Genomic DNA, 17,158 nt, shown 5'->3' with positions numbered 1-17,158 from the left:
TTTTCTCCTTTAAAAAACCCCAACAATATAAAATAAGTTGGAGGCACCAGAAACAACTCCGAAATAATTATGAAACCAATAAATAATCCCCGAGCTCTAACGTATGCAGATGACTTTCCAGAGGAAGCAGCCAGGGCTGCGTGTGCAGCAGAAATGGGGAAACCTTGGCAGATGGGGGGGTGGGGGGGAGCAAGCTGCTGCGGGGGCCGGGGGGGACCCCAGAGTCCCCCAGATCCGCGTGGTGCTCAGTGGTGCCTGCATGGTGGTGGGACCCCACGGAGGGGCTCGTTTGTTCCATGGTGAGGAGCACAAGCCAGCATGGACAAGCTGCTCATGTATTGCAACGGTCAACAGAAATTTCCTTGCCAAAAAAAATTAAAAAAAATAAAAAAAATCCAAACCTCTTTAAAAGAAAAAAACCAAAGTCACAACTTTTTTTTTTTTTTTTTTTTCCCCTAAGAAAGCAGAGCCCAACTCATCAGCAGCTCATGCAGGAGCAGGAGGGGTTTTGGAGTTAACTGCATGCAGGAAATCTCTCACATCCTGAGTCCCAGCTCGCTCCTCTCTGTAACTGTATATTATGGTGCTGCTCTCCAGCCCCAGCTGATGAAAGTTTGTCTCCCTCAGTCTGGGCTAAGATGTCAAAGCGTCTCCATGCAGAGCAGCAGCGCTTCCCTCCTCCGCACCCCCCAGCCCCCGTTTCCATGCTGCTGCTCAGCCTCAGCTGGCTCTTTTTAGCATCACCCAGAGCTCAAGGTAAGTTCACGATCTATGGATATACATTTATTATTTTTTTTTCCTGAAATACTTCCTCACCCGACGCTCCATTTTAAGGGGACAAGCAACACAGAAATGCCTTGAACAAAGTGCGCGCACCCCGCTGCGCTCGGCTGCGCGGGGGCCGCTTCCCCCGGATGCTCCCGCCGCTTATTTTGCGCCCCCCACCGCGCTTCTCCACACCCCCCCCCCCCCCCCCCCCGCCCCCCCTTCCCAGCTCCGCTCTGCGGGCGGCGGCGGTGCCTCCGCGGTGTCAGGGTGATGGGATGGGATGGGATGAGATGGGATAGGATGGGATGGGATGGGGGGGGGGGGGAACACGACGGACACAGCGTGGACGTCCCGGCTGTGGATACGCGGAGCCACGCCGGTCTGAGACCGCGTAACTCCCGCGCCTCTGCGCGGCGTGAGGACTTCCAAGCCCTTCCCGGAAAAACTCCGCTGTGCAGCCCCCGGCACCCCCAAACCCCGTCCGTGCCCCGGGCGGGGCTGGGGACCCCCGGGGTGGAAGGGGCTGGTCCCGGGGACCCCTGGAGTGTGTGGGGGTGTCCTGCGGGGTCCCCGCTGCGGCCGGAATGGCCTGGGGGGCTGTTACCCCCAAAGGGTCCCGTCCCCCCTAAACAGCCACCCGCGGGCTGGGGCTGAATTCGGGGTTTGAGAGTATTGTCAGAGTTCAGAGTCTTGTTCCCAGCCGGGAGGAATTGCCTGGAAAAGCCAAATGCTGGCGCTAAAAGTGGCCTTGCTGGGTAAAAGTTTACTCGCCGCTATGTTCATTCAAAGGGAGCACAAGTCAGGGATCAGTGGCTGCAGTTTTAAAGGTGTTTTGCAGTACTGGCTCTGTGTGTCCACGTTGCAGATGGGGGAACAGCCTAGAAAAAGTGACTTGTCTCTTTGTACAGCAACTCTGGGGCTTATTTGGGAATCAGTGGAGGGCTCAGACCCTGTCCTCTTCATTAAGCAGCAGCTGACAATGCGTATTTTATGTGAGAGAGGAAGGGAGATTCGCTTGTATAAATATATGTAACAGAGCTGAAGAGTGCGTGTGTCCCTATGTGTTACTACAAACTCTTGTCTTGGGTCTTTTTTTTTTTTTTTTTTTCATTGTAACTTTAAACTTTGTAAATGTTTGCTTGTCTCCAAATTTATGCACAGCGACTTTCACTGGGACTTTGGCTCTGGACTTGCTAAGAGAAAGATGGAGATATACTTTTATCATGTTAATGAGCACACTGAAATCTTAGGGTAGCCAGAGCAAGTTGTTGCATTTAATTAACCACCTAGAATTTATGCTAATGAATTAGCAGCAGCTGAAGCTTTGCTTTGCCTTTGCGAGGGGTCTTAATTTCTCTTTGTCAACACTTGCATTTACACCAGATCAGCATATTGGGGATTAAGGTTGCAGAAGTTCTCAGGTAGGTGAGGAGAAATAGGTCCCCGGTTCCCCTGTGGCTGTTCCTTCTGCCTGGGTTGTGGGTGGGTTTGTGTGGGTTGAGGCAGCACGTCCCCCTTCTCTGAGCTTGGGAGCCACTCTGGCTGGCCAGGCCCCCCCATGTTTTGGAGGTGCGCTAGGACAGAGGGTAAACTTGACTGCACATTTGGAAAAGTGTGAGGTAAGGTGCTTCAAGCATTTGCATATGATGGAAATGAAGAAATGAACATCCCTCAAAGTAGTTGTCCCTGCAATATGAGGGCAATCTGTAGGTGACTTAGCTCCAGCATACAGATGAGAGAGTGGAATGGTACGTGGGGGTGGAAATCCTGTTACCTGGTTTTTGGGATTCCCTAAGAGCCAAGCTGAACCTCTAAGGTCATGTTTACAGAGAGTTTAATTCATCAGGGCTAAGTTTGTGTCAGCTGCTCATCTTTATGGTGCCCATCTTTAGATGTCTAAGCTTGAGCGTCAGCGGTGCTTGCTGGCCCTTGCAGCTCAGATGGATTTTGGGTTTGCCTTGCTACACCTCTCCAACTCCTATTCTTTCCATAACATGTCTATAACTTGCTCTTTTGCATCTGCAGCCAGCGTGCTCAGCGAGCATCCTCTCCTTTAATTCCGTTTTTTTTTTTTTTTTTTTTTTTTCCTGTGGAAGTAGAGAACAGCTTTAGCTTTGCCAGAGCATGTGCTGCTTTCTTGGTCGCAGAGGTGCTGAAAGTTACAGCTGCGTGCTTCTAGACCAGGCGAAGCTGCCCGGTGACGAAAAGTCCTCTTAGCTGTGCTGGCACACATCTTGACCGGGCGTTTTGAAGCTCTGCAACTTGTACCTCAGCTGGCTTTACTGCTGTGCCTGCTCTGGGCCTTGTGTTAGTGATTTGAGGTGCTGCCAGGACATCCTAATTTTTACATAAACACAGGTTTAGTGATTAAGACAGAAGTTTAAGTTACGATATGCCTTGAAAACTAGGTTTGAAATGTGGCAAGAGACATGCCTAATGTGGGACTGCCCCAGTAACAACTCTAGTATTGAACAGATACTATCAGGTTATGGGCTAGATAACTTAAGAGTAGCCTTGCTGCTCACTTTTAGTTTCCTTTCCAAGTTTTACATTCTTACAATTGCCTTTTCCACTTTTCAGTATTGCTGGTTCTTGGTTGCTGGCTAAAGGACCACATGGACAAAAAGGAAAACTAACTGAAGTACCAGCCTTAACAAAGCAAAATTAGCTTTGCTGTCCTGGTGGAGGACAATAGCTAGTAGGATAAAATCTAATTTTACAGATTTAGTCAAATGCCCAAAAATCTACATCTGTATAAGCTTTTTGCAGAGTCAAGGCCTTCCTGTATCTGCAGGGCAGATAATGACAGTGATGGTGTGTAAAGGTAAACTTCATATTAGTGTGTGTGTGTGTAAACTCTTAAATCTCTTTTGGATATTAGGTATTAGATGAAGAACAGGGGGAAAATGCAAATCCTAAAATTTCAGTTGAAAATTCTTTACCCTCAATTAAAATAGTTTTCTGTCAGAATTTAGTTTTTTTACTGATTGCAACTGCATTGGCTGTAGTGGAAATAGACGAAGAAATCTTTCCTTGTCTCTTGCTTTAAACCTGATCTCTCCAACACATTCTGTGTTTTAGAGCTTACTTTCAAACACTGTCTTCTTTCAAACTGTTCCAACGTTTGTGGCAGATATTTACAGTCTGTGTATAATCACCTTCTTGTCTGACGATTATCCCTATCAGGTCCCCTGCAGATAGCCTGGCATGAGCTGTCACTGTCCACGGGGCTCCACAGATCCATGCCAAAATACACCAGCTGAGGTTATTATGCCCACTCTTCAAATCATGTTCGCATCGTTAACTCTCCCGCTTGCTGGGGAGCTGCTGGGTTGTTTGCTGGTGTTTTGTTGAGTTTCTCCTCTCTTGCTTTCCTTGAGATTTTTGGAAAGGTCTCCAGCCAGCCACAACGAGCATCCTTGAAGCAGTGATTGACAGGCTGTGTTTTGGGCAGCTTTTCATCCGCTCACAGTGCGGCGGCTGCCCCGGTGGCACTTTTTTAACAACACATGAGTGACTGCAGCAGATCAGGGCCGTGTTTATCTGTTGCTTCCACTCAGGCTGTCAGCTGCTGCCGATGCTATTGATCACAAAATTCTGTTTTAAGAAGGCTGGATTCATGTAAAGGTTTATTTGGTCTACCACAAGCCTTGTTCAGACCTCGCATATCCTAATCCTGACAGATTTATCACTAGCGGTCCCTAGGTTTCTAACATCTCTCACATTGCCAGTGCAAATTGTCTGAGGAGTCCAGCTGGGCTGCGTTTTATTAGTATTCATGTGCATCCTCTGGGCAGCCCGGTTCGTGCCCCAGGGCTGTGGTGTTGCAGGCGAGCAGCGCGTGTCCTGGGTGTTTTAAGAGCCCAGCTTCTGCTGGGGGTGCTGCCAGGCCTCCTGTCTGAGAGCCTGGCTTTTGGAGACTGCTGATGGGGTGGGGTGTTGCCTTGGCTTTTGCTGTGAGAGTTGTAAAGCAAGCAGTGACATTTCTAGGGTGTTTGGAGTTAGGTCTGAAATGCTGTTACGTTTATGTGGCCAGGCTCTGCTACACCAGCAGGCTCTGCCCAGCTCTGCGTCTCACTCCCTTCATGCTCTTCAGATTGGAGGGATTTTTTATTTAATCCCTTTTTCTGATGGGTTTTTTCCCTCTACAAGTTGTTGTGTTTTAGTCCACATCATCTCAGATTGTGTTCTTCCTGTTGCATGCACATTGTACTTGCATTTCAAGTGGCTTTTCAGATTACTCCTAGGACAAAAGCACATCATGTCCAAAATTTTATAGTACTAAAGGCCTAAATCACACCTGCAGAGGCTTCTCTTAGGCCCTGCTGAGTCTCTAGGGCAAATCTATGACAAACTAAATTAAAAATCCACAGCTGGAGTAAGTCTGTTAGAGGGTTGCAATTGATTCTTGATAGGACAGTGCAGTCCAAAAGGACAATCCCTTTTGTTTCTGGCTAACACAAAACAAAGTGCTTCAATTAATTTTTTTATCCTTTTGATAAAAGTATCACACTGAGAAAAGGTATTGTTTCTTAGGAGACCTCTGCTCTAGGATGTTGACCCCTTTCTTTTTAGTGTCACACAAGAGTTTGAGACTATGTTGACATTGAGTGTGATGTTGGCATTGGTGCTTCAGAAAGTGACTTGATGAACTGCATCATCTAATCAGAAATGCTGACTCCTCTGTTAAATCACTTCGTGTTGTTTCATTAATTTTTTTCACCCCATATAAATGAGTTTGCTGCTTTCCATGACTTGGAGCTAGGATAAGAAATACTTGGTTAGATTAGGGGCGAGGGTTTGTCCATTCACAAGGTCAACATGATGAAACCACTGATTAGATGAACACATTCTTTTTTCTCCAAACTCTATGATCTAATAAGGCAAGAAGTGAAATGTTTCATGGCCTGTTAACCATGCTGGATAGTACACAGCTGGACACAGAATTTGGAACAAAAGAATCTTTAACTAGTTTATTTTGAGATATTTGTTAAGAGGAACTGTGTCAGTCCCTGCAAATTTAGGCTAATAGGGTATGTCATGTATTAAGTGAAAAATCTTCTGACAACGGCGAAAGTTTGCTGTTTTCTTGCTTCTATTTAATGTGTTCTAATTCTGAAAACAGCTGATCAAGCAAGATAAACTCCATGTGTGACTGCTTACCTCTGAAAGAATATATTAGAATATAAACTTCACCGAATCCAAGTGTTTATGGGATTTTGTTTTGATATAGTCATGTAAAAATTAAGACCAAAAAATCATCGTAATTCTACATTTAATAGGGTGAGCATGTGGGCCTGACCACACATGGAGATGAGCATCCCCAATATCTTTATTCAGCAGCACTGAATACACTGTCTGTATGCAGCAGTGGTAGAGTGCTGAAGATCCTGTTACATCAACGATTAGAGGAGAACCAAATGGTCCAGATTATTTAAGTCTATATTGCATTCCTTTTCTGCCATTGAGCACACAGCGGTGACAGAGCTATAGCTGAGAATAAAATGTGGCCTCTGCAGTTTACAGGGAAGGATGCAGCATCTCACTTCTGATCCACGTTCCTTTTTGAATTGGAGGTCATAAAACTGTATGCAGGTTAAAAACCACTCTTGCATTCTGACATAGATTTTAAAGCATGAGGTAAGCATTCCAAGTGAAATACTATTTATTTCTTCATCTATTGCCTTTTAAGTGAGGAAAATGCACCCCACTGAAGAGACACTTTGGGTAAACACTTGTGGTTGAAGGGAAGGTGCAGGGTCATTGCAGAAGAAATCTTCATACTTTAGAAAGAAGGAGCTTGTCTGTTTATTTTGTGTCATGTGTGTTCCTTGTTTGTGGGTCTGATCTTCATCTGGGATGAGTTGTCTCGCCTCCATGGATCTGGCTCCTTTGTACAACCTGGTGCTGATGTTCTGTGCTGTTCATTTAAAATCTGCTTGACAGGATCAGAGGATGTGTAGGCTAGATAAGCAAAGCTGTGTTAGTGACCTGGGAAGATATCCTGCCCTGAGGAAACAATAAAAATAAATGTTTGTTACTCCTGTAGCTCATCTTGCGAAGAAGCCTGTGAAAGTCAGGAGTTATGGACCGATCCAATGCTTATGGTGACATTTATTGTAAGGTCACAGACATAAACCTGAGCAGGATAGATGGCTTCAAGAACATTAAGTAACTAAGTTTTCTGTTCGTTCATGTTTCAAAAACTAGGAAGACAGACTTCAGTGACAGCTTCTGTTAGTACAGGTGCAGTTAATGGGTTTTTTTCTGCTGTTGTGTAATGCAGGTAGCAGGTATTCCCCAGACAAACAAAAGCACATGATGGATATGATACTATCTCTGCAGCCCAGTAGCTCATTTGCTAGACTTGGGGAAAGAACTACAAATCATTTCCCATGCACCTTTACCTAAATTAATACTGAAATTTGCTTCTGCTGGATTTGCTGTGTTTTCAGTGTGATTTCCCAGCGAACATCCAAATGGATGATTTGTGTGTGTGTGTGACGAGCACAGCTCAAACTCCCACTCAATAGTTCTTTTCACTGATGGTTGTATATGGGAAGGAACATCCCTCAATACAGCTATGCTAAGGATTCCTTGTACTCAGTGAGGGACGCTGGTAAATCACTGGAGAAAAGGATTGTACTGTACCTTTTAAAAGCTCGAGAGGAAATTGTAGTTTGGGGAGTAATTTTGAACTTCATTCAGTGGAAATTAGCCTTTCTTGAGGGTTTGGAGGGGAAGAGCTGGAGAGGGATGCTGGGTCTGGATTTTTGTGTAATTATGTGGACTCGTTGCTGAAAAGTGAATATATTCAGTACCTTTTTTTCTCTGACATTGGAGCTCTGTGGATTAGTTGTGCCTGTGCTTGTAAAGCACAGGTTATTATTTCTCTACTTCAATAAGTGTTTTTGTTAAGTGCTGCCTCACTGATGCTGAGTTTATAATCAAAATGAGAATCTCTGGGACTGGGGTCCACTGGGGAAGGAGCAGCAGTGGAGGAAGAAGCAGATGTGTCCCAGTAGTGCCCATGCCAGGGAGAGGCTGAGTTAAGATGGGACATCCTTCACTATGACATCCTGGAAATACCTGTGGGAAAGGCATTGTGCAACCCTCAATATTTTTCACCTGTTATTAGTCCTCTCCTGCTTGTTTTCATGAGAAAGAATGACTGGGCCAATTTATGTGGTGTGCATCAGGACTTAGAACAGAAGCAAGCTTAAAACAGGATTTGCAGCAAGAGGACAGAAGTTCTCCTAAGCCGTTATGTCACTTACTTTTCAAAGCCGCTTTGGGTTTGAATCTTGCATTTACAACTTGCCCTCTTCTATGAACTCCAGGAGCTAAGCTCTTCCGTGGGGGGAAACCTCTCGACACATGCCCATCACCTGGTGTGCCGAAATGCCCTCCGGTTCAATGCTTTGCTGTTTTATTTCTCTCATATTTTGAAATGTTCTCTTCTAGGGGGAAAAAAAAAAAAAAAAAAGACGACAACTCTGTCTTTGGACTGGTCCTGAATAGTAATTCTTCAGTCAAACATAACATCACAAATGAGGCTGGACAGCTGTTTCCCAAATACAGTATATGTATATATTCTATACACGTAATAAGGCTTAGTTTTCACTATTTGAAAAGTTCTGCAGTCTCCCTGCCCCCTCCTGCAGTCAATGGCAAATGTTGTTCTCAAAACTCCACTTGTCACATTTTGTTCTCGAGAACAGGGAGGATATTGAGATACACTGGCTTCTTTCCTTGAGTGCATTTCAATATGTATTTTGTATAATGAGAGCCCAAATCCTTCTCACATTACTTATGCTTTAATCACACTGTGCTCTCCCAAGATTGCGTTAATCGCATTTGCATCAGCAGGAGTAACTCTGTATGATGAGCAATATTTCATCTGCAGAGAGGAGACAGATCTCGGGCGCATGATGAGGAAGGAACTGGCTGTCCTGGATTTGTTACAGCGCAGCTCTCTAGTGAAGAATGGTGTAGCATCCTGATTTGAGAAATAGATATTCAAGAATTAGAATGAACAAAAGCTTTTTTTTACAGTTTTCTTGAGGACCTGTCAAGTGTGATAGTTCCCTTTTAATTTTCTAGTAAATGGCTTTTTGGCATGTGTTAACTCCCAAGAAGAGTGGTGCTGCCTAGCGAGCAGACATCATTTTGTACGTTAGCCATGACATTACCGTGTACGAGAACAGAAAAGTTATATAGATATTACACCAATATATAAACCATGTGTGTTAGAAAGACAAGTTCAGTTTTGAAATATTTGACTTAGCTATGCTTTTCACTTTCAATCTGTGCCAAACATGTGCTTGAATGACTGATGGAGTCATATGGTTCCCTGAATAAAGCACTTTATTGTGCGCAGACTTAGAGCCTTCCAACAGTTGTATTACAGAAGCTTGAAGATTAAGATGATCCAACTGCTTAGGGGGTATGTTCCACAATGAACATTTTATTTTTCTTTTTTTCCCCTCTCTCTCTATTTTTCGCCTTAAAACGTGTCATTAGTTTGTTCAGCTGGTCACGCAGTGACACTGACCGCAGAGCCTTTAGTGGAGAAGAACAGCAAGTTACCTTCAAATTTCAGCTTTCACTCCTATGTCCATATTAAAATGTCAAACATGTGACTTTTTCCGTGGAGTTTATAGGATTTTGTGGGGGAGGGGTGGGAGGGCTGTTTCCTGTCGCAGATTATTTCATCAGCAGAATTAGATTAAGGAAGGGAATAACTCATACAAGAACAAGTGATGACAGGAGGTAGTTCTTAGAATTATAAAACTGAAATATTAAAAAGCATGTTTTTAATGCTGTTTAGTTAAAGGGGATCAGTGCGTCTCAAACTCGTATTTCTCATCTGAGCAGCCAGTGCTCGTGAAGCTGCTTAGTGTGAAAGATCAAGTGGACATGATGCAAAGTCACACAGAGATCAGTTCAAAGTTGACAGACCTGTCAAGCTGGAGAGACGATCTTTCTCCATTAGAAACTCAAAGAACAGAAAATTAAATTCAGAGATGCGTGGAGTCGTCTTGCTGCTGCCTGTCCTCAAGCTCATCAAAGACCTTTGCTGACTTTTGATGTTTTAAAAAAATTTGTACATGAGTAGTAATTTTGCAATGTGAAGGAAAAGACAAGATTGAAGCCCAAGAAGATCCATGGAATTAGTTGTTTTCCAAAAGTTACTTGTGCTTAAATGCCTGAGGTCTTAGGTTCGGGAATGGGGGGAGGAGTGAGAAAACAAGTAAAACTTTGTGTTTAGTTAGGTGGCTTGCCTTTTTTTTTTTTTTTTTTAAAATAATTATTTTCCAGGCATGCCATGAAAGGACTAATTTTACTAGATTTTGTACAGAGAATCGACGTACTGCTTAGATGTGCAAAGGTTAGTTGGAAAAATAATTTAAGATTTTGAACTAATAAGAACTTTACTGCAAGAGATAAGATTTTTATTTTATGCACAGTCAAATCTTGCCCAGACTTTTGTGCTTGCATACAGATGAGGGCAGAGTCTGGCATGTTATGTGCTGTCTTTTTTAAAGCTGTGTAAGTGCTGTTAGTGGGATAATGAGAAGTACCTCATCAGTGTGGTGGAGTTTCTGATTTTTGTCCTTTCTTTTGAGAGGGAGTCTGTGTTTTCATCTGGTGGTTAGCATAACATTTAAGATGGATGGACAGTTGACTTTAAGGCAAACTATTGCTTATTTGACCCTATGCAAGTTAATGGGTTTTCTTTCTTTAACCATTATGCACTGGAAATTTTGTACTGGTTTATTTTGCAGCATTTTCTTGGTTTTTATCAGATATTATTATAATTTGCATTTTTGTCATATTAATAAGTGACAATTTATTATTTTTCCTGTCTCAAACAGAATGGGTACCATTCTAGAAGGTGGTTTCAGCAAGATCTGTGGCTGGATAATGTTTAACTTGGGTGATGTTTTGGCTTTTGCTGGAAGGTGGAGTGAAATAGAGGACTGGAAGCACACATCCCCGCTCCTTGGCCAGATAGTTGAATAGTTAACACTTTTTTTTTTTTTTTTTGGCATGATATAGTCTGAGTCCTAATGTTAACAATTTCCATTTAAAGGAAGTTGATTTTTATTTTTTTCTCCTTGATGCACAAGAGCTGGATGTGATCCTCTTTGCTCAGAAGTTCTGCATTGCAATCCTATCTAACTTTATGTATAGCCACTTTATACTCTTGCCATCTATAAATATATCAGCACTGGCAAGATAAATACCAAGATGTATATAAAGCTAAAGGACAATCATGGGTCCTGTCATCTTTGGTTTTCTAGATTATGCAAACTAATTCTTTTAGTTCCCTTCTTGTAATTCAGACTTTCCACTTCCCTGCTCACCCTGGCAGCCTTTCCGATCCACCAGCTCCAGGCTGAATTAATCTTTTGTGAATGCAGGTGAGGAGAAATGCCCGCAGTATTCCAGATGTGCTTCTATCGCTAACTCTCAGGAGTAACTTCAATATCTGATATTCACTGAAACACCTCTTTTGATGCATTCTTCCAGGACTGCCTTTGCTTCAGGTGACATCAGTGTTATACTGAACAGCGTGTATGGGTTTCTGGTGTCATTTGCCTTTGAAGATTACTGCTTAGAGCAAAAAACCTACTAGTTCCTAAGGGTATGACCCTCCATTCTGTACTACTTGGTTTCAATCCTTTGCTCCAGCCTGAAAGTTACTGGATTCTTTTGTCATATTCCAGTTCTTCTCTGTGCAGATGTCATCTCCTAACTTGGAGCACTGCATTTCAGGAGGACACTTGTGCACATTGAGTAAAGGTTGCTGATAGAAATACTAAGACTGATCCTAATACATTTTCCTAGTGAACCTTGGTAGAAACCTTCTTTTACCTGGTTGGTTAGCGATGTGGTTGGTGGGTAGTCTCTACTCCTTACATAGTTTCTCTCCCTTCTTAATTTCCGAAGTTCACCCACATCTTGAAGCGCTAATTCTTGGTCCTCCTCTCTCAGTGTGTAAGCCTGGTAATTTTATTTTTAGAAGTTTGATTTTGAGTCTGGAGGTGATAAAAGAATTGTCCCAAATAAGACATGAGAGAAAAGCAACCAATGGGAGAGACAAAGCTCTTTCCCATGTGATGGACATCCCTGCAGGCAGTGGTGGCTCTGTTAGGACTCCTGCCCAGCTCATTGGGGCTGGTGGCACAGAGCAGACCTGAGGTAGCCTGGGCTATAGGGGAAGCTGTCTGGCAGCAGAGCCTCCGGCAATGCCTCAGTTCCCTGCCATAAAACTCATTGCCAGTGGTCCAGTGAGTGCTGGATGCAGCCATGTATACAGCCCTTCCTCCGTAGCGAGAAATGACCCCTCCACTGCACTAAGCTGGACCACTGACTAAATGACCCACTGACTGCACTAAACTGAGGAAGCTGGAGAAAACAAGGAGGGAAATGGAGAAAGTATGCCCTTTCTGTCTTCCACAGTGTTGCCAAAGCCATGTGATACAGAGCAGTGCTGTTAGCTGTTTTGAGTTTGCGGAAAGATTACTCTGTTCTATTATTCTTTTCTATCCTAAGATTATTCCGGTGCATTGGTGTTTTGTTGCAGAGGAAAAAGTAGATAGGCTGTGACTTACAATTCTGAGCCCATCTGCAATATGAAAGGTAACACAAGGATAATATACTTTAATTTAATTTAGCCTTTTTTTTATCCCCCTGTGTCCGTTATTTTCATAACTGGGCAGTAACTGCAGTGGGTGACAGAAAGGGTGTCTGGGTGCAGTGCGTTGGGGAGGGGGCTGGAGTTGGGCTGGAGATGGGCATCCCACAGCATCGCTGGGGCTGTCGGCCCTGGGCTGGGCTTTAGTGGGGTGCTGGGGCTGCTAGAGCCCTTGGGTGCCTGGGGACCCTGATGGAATCATGTTAACGTGCATGGGACAAGACGTGGGGATGGGACATGCACATCCACCCCAGGAAGAAAGCACAGCGTCATATGTTGGCTTTATTATAAATCCATATGTTAATAGACGGATCGGATTTATAAACTGCCCCAGGTCTGACTCCTCTCTCCTGTGCCGTGCCAGGGCAGCGGGCAGCAAAACCAGCACTAGCAGGATGGCAGGGGTGTGCAGTTGGAGGAATATTTTCTTTTTCTCCTTCCACTTCAGCCCATTTTATCCAGACACACTCAGTATTGAGAGCATTCACCTTTTGTTTATCATAAGGACAAATAAATTGCACTGCCCGACTAAAAGCTTATTAATTTTAAGTAAATGCAAATTTGAAGCGTGTCTGCGCTTCTTCAGAAGGCAGCGGCCGTTAAACAAAGATGTCACATTGCATGCTTGGAGTTTATTTTGCACAGAGTTTGGAGGAACCGAAATACAAAGCAAAAAGATGAAAACTATTCTTAACTACTTTGCCAACAAGTCCTTGTATGATACTGTGCAAAGAAGAAAAGTTGTAGAAGTACGTGGCAGATGAAAAATATTTAAGCCACACAAAAGTCACTGACAGATAACATCTACTCATCTCACTATTTGTACAAAGTATCTTTTATATTACTGAAAAAAAAAAAAGAATAAAAGGCACTACATCAGCTTGTGGGCTGCTTGTGGATCAAAAGCATTACCTTCAGTGCAGGCTGAAAATAGAAAACAGACACAACTGTGAAGTTTTTCATGTGAAAAAGTGGGAGACAAGCTTGCGTCAGGAAGAGCTGGACAGAATTTCACTGAAATGGAAAATAAGTAGGTGAGTAAGTAGGTGCATGTGACACAAAAGATAGGAAACCTGGGTCTAATAAAAGTTTCTGGTAGTACAGATGGCCTGATTTTCTTCCCCTCTCATGACACGTTACTGAAATTTAAATTCTCTGATTTCAATTATTACACTATTTATATTGCTGTAATACCAAGAGTCCCCATAGAGAAGAGGCCTCGTTATTAATGTAATGCAAACAACTCTAATGGTTCCAGCTTCAAAGAAATCATAATGAAAATGGGTAAAGGAGATGAAGAGTGGCAGAGAGGAAATACCAGCACGTCTGCGCACATGAAGAACTGCAGCACTGGGAGCTCATGAGATGTGATCAAGGTGATGGAAACCCTTCGTTAGTGCAGATGTCCAGTCCCGTCCCATTGCACTCCTCTCCTGGTGCCCCTCGGACGCTCTTTGTGAGGGCCAGGCTTACGCTCAGAGATGGGTGGCCCGAAACCAACGGAGAAAACTGGGAGTGTGTTTTGTTCAGACATCGTGCAAGAGACTGAGTGAAGTAACCCCACTGGGATAAATTCTTTGGTGTTCCCAGCTTTGCCTGAGGTGAGGGTCGTGCATGCCGAAGGCTCTCTGAGGTTGCCAGCAGCCATCCCACCTTTGTACCTACCCAGGAGCCCACACCACTGCTCAGGCTCGGGGCTGCTCTGGGGCTGCACATCTTTGTCCCATTTTTTCAGAGTTTCCTTCACGCTTCAATTTCTCTGCCTACATTTTTTGGACCTGACTCTCTTCTTATGTTTTTTATGGTTTTTTTTTTTCCTCCTCAACTAGGAGAATCTCTTCTGTCTGTGTCCTGTTGTTCAGTCAGGCTCAGTGGCCCTTTAGATGCTGTCACCTTTCCCATCTCGAAGGGATATGTGTGGGTCGCTCTTCTTGGCTGCGATCCCTTATTTTCTGCAGCGTGTTCTTTGAAACTTTGCAATCAGGTTGCAGAATCCTATTTAAAGGATTTACCTTTTTATTTTTCCCTTACTTTTATATTTAAAGACTGATCTAGAGTTTACCTATCAGTCATACAGGTTTCTTTATTTTATAGTCTTTCAGAAATATACATATTATGTAAATATAATGACCTTAAATCAGGAAAACATTGTTATTTGATTTACAAAAGAAAGTGTAATGTGCATATATCACACTGAGGACAGTTGGGAGTTAAGCAAGTGCATAATATCAAGCATGTGCCCAAGTGCTCTTTAGATTGAGGCCCCGTGACTGGGCTGCAGTGCTTTCTACGCCTTTTGCAGGAAGCTGTGATTTTTGTCACACCCAATAATTTAAATAAAAACATTCAGATAAGCAGCAAAATATTTGGCTGAAGGAAAGCAACTAGACAGAAAGTGGTCTTGTGTTTTATAAATGCTATGGCTTCAGAAGAGTTTGCAAACCCTAAAGCTTCTCTGTTTTGTTTCTCCCAAATAAATTATCTTTTCCAATAAAGATATAACTGCTGCCTATAAACCTGTCTTGATGTCTGTCTCCAGACTATCAACACTTCTGCTCAATATGCATTGTCAGTGTGCAGATAAATAAGCATGTGTATAAGATTAAATTTGCTCATTGTAACCGTACTTTGTTATGCACCACAAGCATCACTGTTGTGATGGAATAGAAGTGGCAAAATTGAACCATACTTTGTGTAGGTATTTTTCCTTTTTCCCGTGATATTTTTATAGCAGTTGCACTTTCTGGACCATGCCGTGTAATGAGGGAGTAACACATCTATGTACAAATGCTGATCCCTCCCCCTCCCCTTTTTCTTCTGTTTTGGGTAATCTTGTGATGTTACTGCTTTGCAGAATTAACGAGAAAGGCAACTTGCACATGTATGAATATATCACAAAGACTGTGATGCTTCCTGATATCTAGCTGCAGCTCCATGGTGTAAGACTGCGTGGAAGCGATGTAGACAAGGCATCCATGGGAGGAAAAGTATGCTCGTAGGGTTTCTTAAAATTTAGGTCTCATGAAACTTTCCGAATGCAAATCCTACAAAATAAAAGGGCCTGAGTCATTTAATTCATATAGTTGAGACTGCTCTAGTGAGCCAAGAAAAAAAAAAAATTGGGGCTAGAGCCAAACTTTTCTCATTTCTCTGACATATGCTTCATAAATTTCTGTTCCGTGCAGGGAGCTTCATGCCTGATAGTCAGAACAAAGATCTGTGAGGCTCTGTCCAGACCCTCAAAGGCAGATGAGATGGCATCTCACCCACCTCCGCAGGGGTGAACGCAGTCGTGTGCAGCGTTTGGAGCATCCCTTCTAGACTCAGCCCTGTCATGTGGGTTTGGGCTGCGCTGAGAGTGGTGTGAGAACCTTTTCTCTACAGGAACACCTGTATAACAAGCAACTTTCCTCCTCCCCAATATACTTTATCTTGGTCTTTTTTGGTGTTTCAGGGCAAGTGTCATATTTTTAAAAGCATGGTGGAAAATACTGTACTTCTCTTCCTCTCACGTCGGCCTAACCATAATGACTGCATAGATGTTTTTAAGCTAATTCTAACAGTGACTAAATTGGGGTCATTCTGCTCAAAACATAACTCTTGATTCTCAGAGTGATAGGTGACCAAAGAGGGTAGGTCAGGTTGCTGGGATGGCAGTACTGAGCACTAGGCTATGTGGGCAGATCTGAACCTACAGGTCTCTTCTCACTTCCACACATAGTTCAGCCCTGAGCCATGGTTTAGCTGCTGAAACGCTGCCCCATCACCTTCCCTCTGCACCTCCTAGCACAAAGGCAATGGGGAGAAGGAGGAAGAAAGGTGACGTTGGCCTTTCTCCATCTTAGTGGAGGATGGACACATCTCTAGAGCACCTGGGAAGACTCAGGTCTCATCCTCGTGGGGTACAAGTGCACCAGAGGGCTCAGTGTGATGGTAGGTCAAGCGCGTGGCAAACCCTGCCAGCGTTTTGACTGTCCCACGGCACCTGGAAGCCATCCCTACCTTCTCTTTAAGATTTATTCTCAATACCATTTCCAGCTCTTGTACTACAATACCATTATTTTAGGACTCTGCTTTTGCAGGCACAATACCATTAGTATGTTTAGTGAGAAGAAAAACACTTGATAAATGTTGCATGCAAATAGCTTTTTGACATTGTAGTATGAATTGAAGTCATCTGACTGTGTAGGAGTAGAGCATTATTTCAATGACAGTTTATATTCTCTTCCAGGTTTTTTTTTTCCACTAATGAGAATGTGCCTGTTACGGGGTTCCCAGTACTTCGTGACCTCCTTGCATGTCCATATAGAAATGCTGAGGCTGCAAAGTAAATGTTCAGTCTTTTGTTGTACACAGTTCAGACTAGTTAAAATGGGAGTACAGACTAGTTAAAATGGAGTACAACCATACATTGGAGCTTTCAGGAACCCCAGACCAGGTGGTTACATCTGTGCTGTGACTCCAACTTGCAAAGCGTGAGGACTAACTGACCCCCTCACAGAAATGGGAAGGACATAAGGGACAATCTGGAGTCACTGTCTGCCCTTAGGGAGCCTGTGTCATGCAACCGCAGGGTTTGTTCACCCCAGGGAGGGTAGGGCCCCAGTTACACCCCCTGGGGCACTGTCCCCCCTCCTACCACCACTTCTGCTTTGAATCTGATCCAGTGTGACTGCATCTGGGAAG

The 17,158-nt window shown here is 43.6% G+C and overlaps 1 protein-coding gene across 1 annotated transcript in view; it reads left to right on the top strand.

Annotated features, from left to right (window-relative positions):
* The first annotated feature begins 315 nt into the window (after positions 1-315).
* The window catches only part of ADAM12 (ADAM metallopeptidase domain 12), a 185,170-nt gene continuing 168,327 nt past the window's right edge, over positions 316-17,158 (top strand). Inside the window, exon 1 of the mRNA XM_074831520.1 lies at positions 316-756. Coding sequence (XP_074687621.1) covers positions 639-756 — 118 coding nt within the window. The 5' untranslated portion in view covers positions 316-638. The remainder of the gene's footprint in view (positions 757-17,158) is intronic.

The sequence above is a fragment of the Strix aluco genome, chromosome 7 (genome assembly GCF_031877795.1).
Source record: "Strix aluco isolate bStrAlu1 chromosome 7, bStrAlu1.hap1, whole genome shotgun sequence".
NCBI classification, from domain to species: Eukaryota; Metazoa; Chordata; class Aves; order Strigiformes; family Strigidae; genus Strix; species Strix aluco.
Note: the sequence above shows the minus strand (reverse complement) of the source record. Positions and strands in the feature narration are given on the sequence as shown.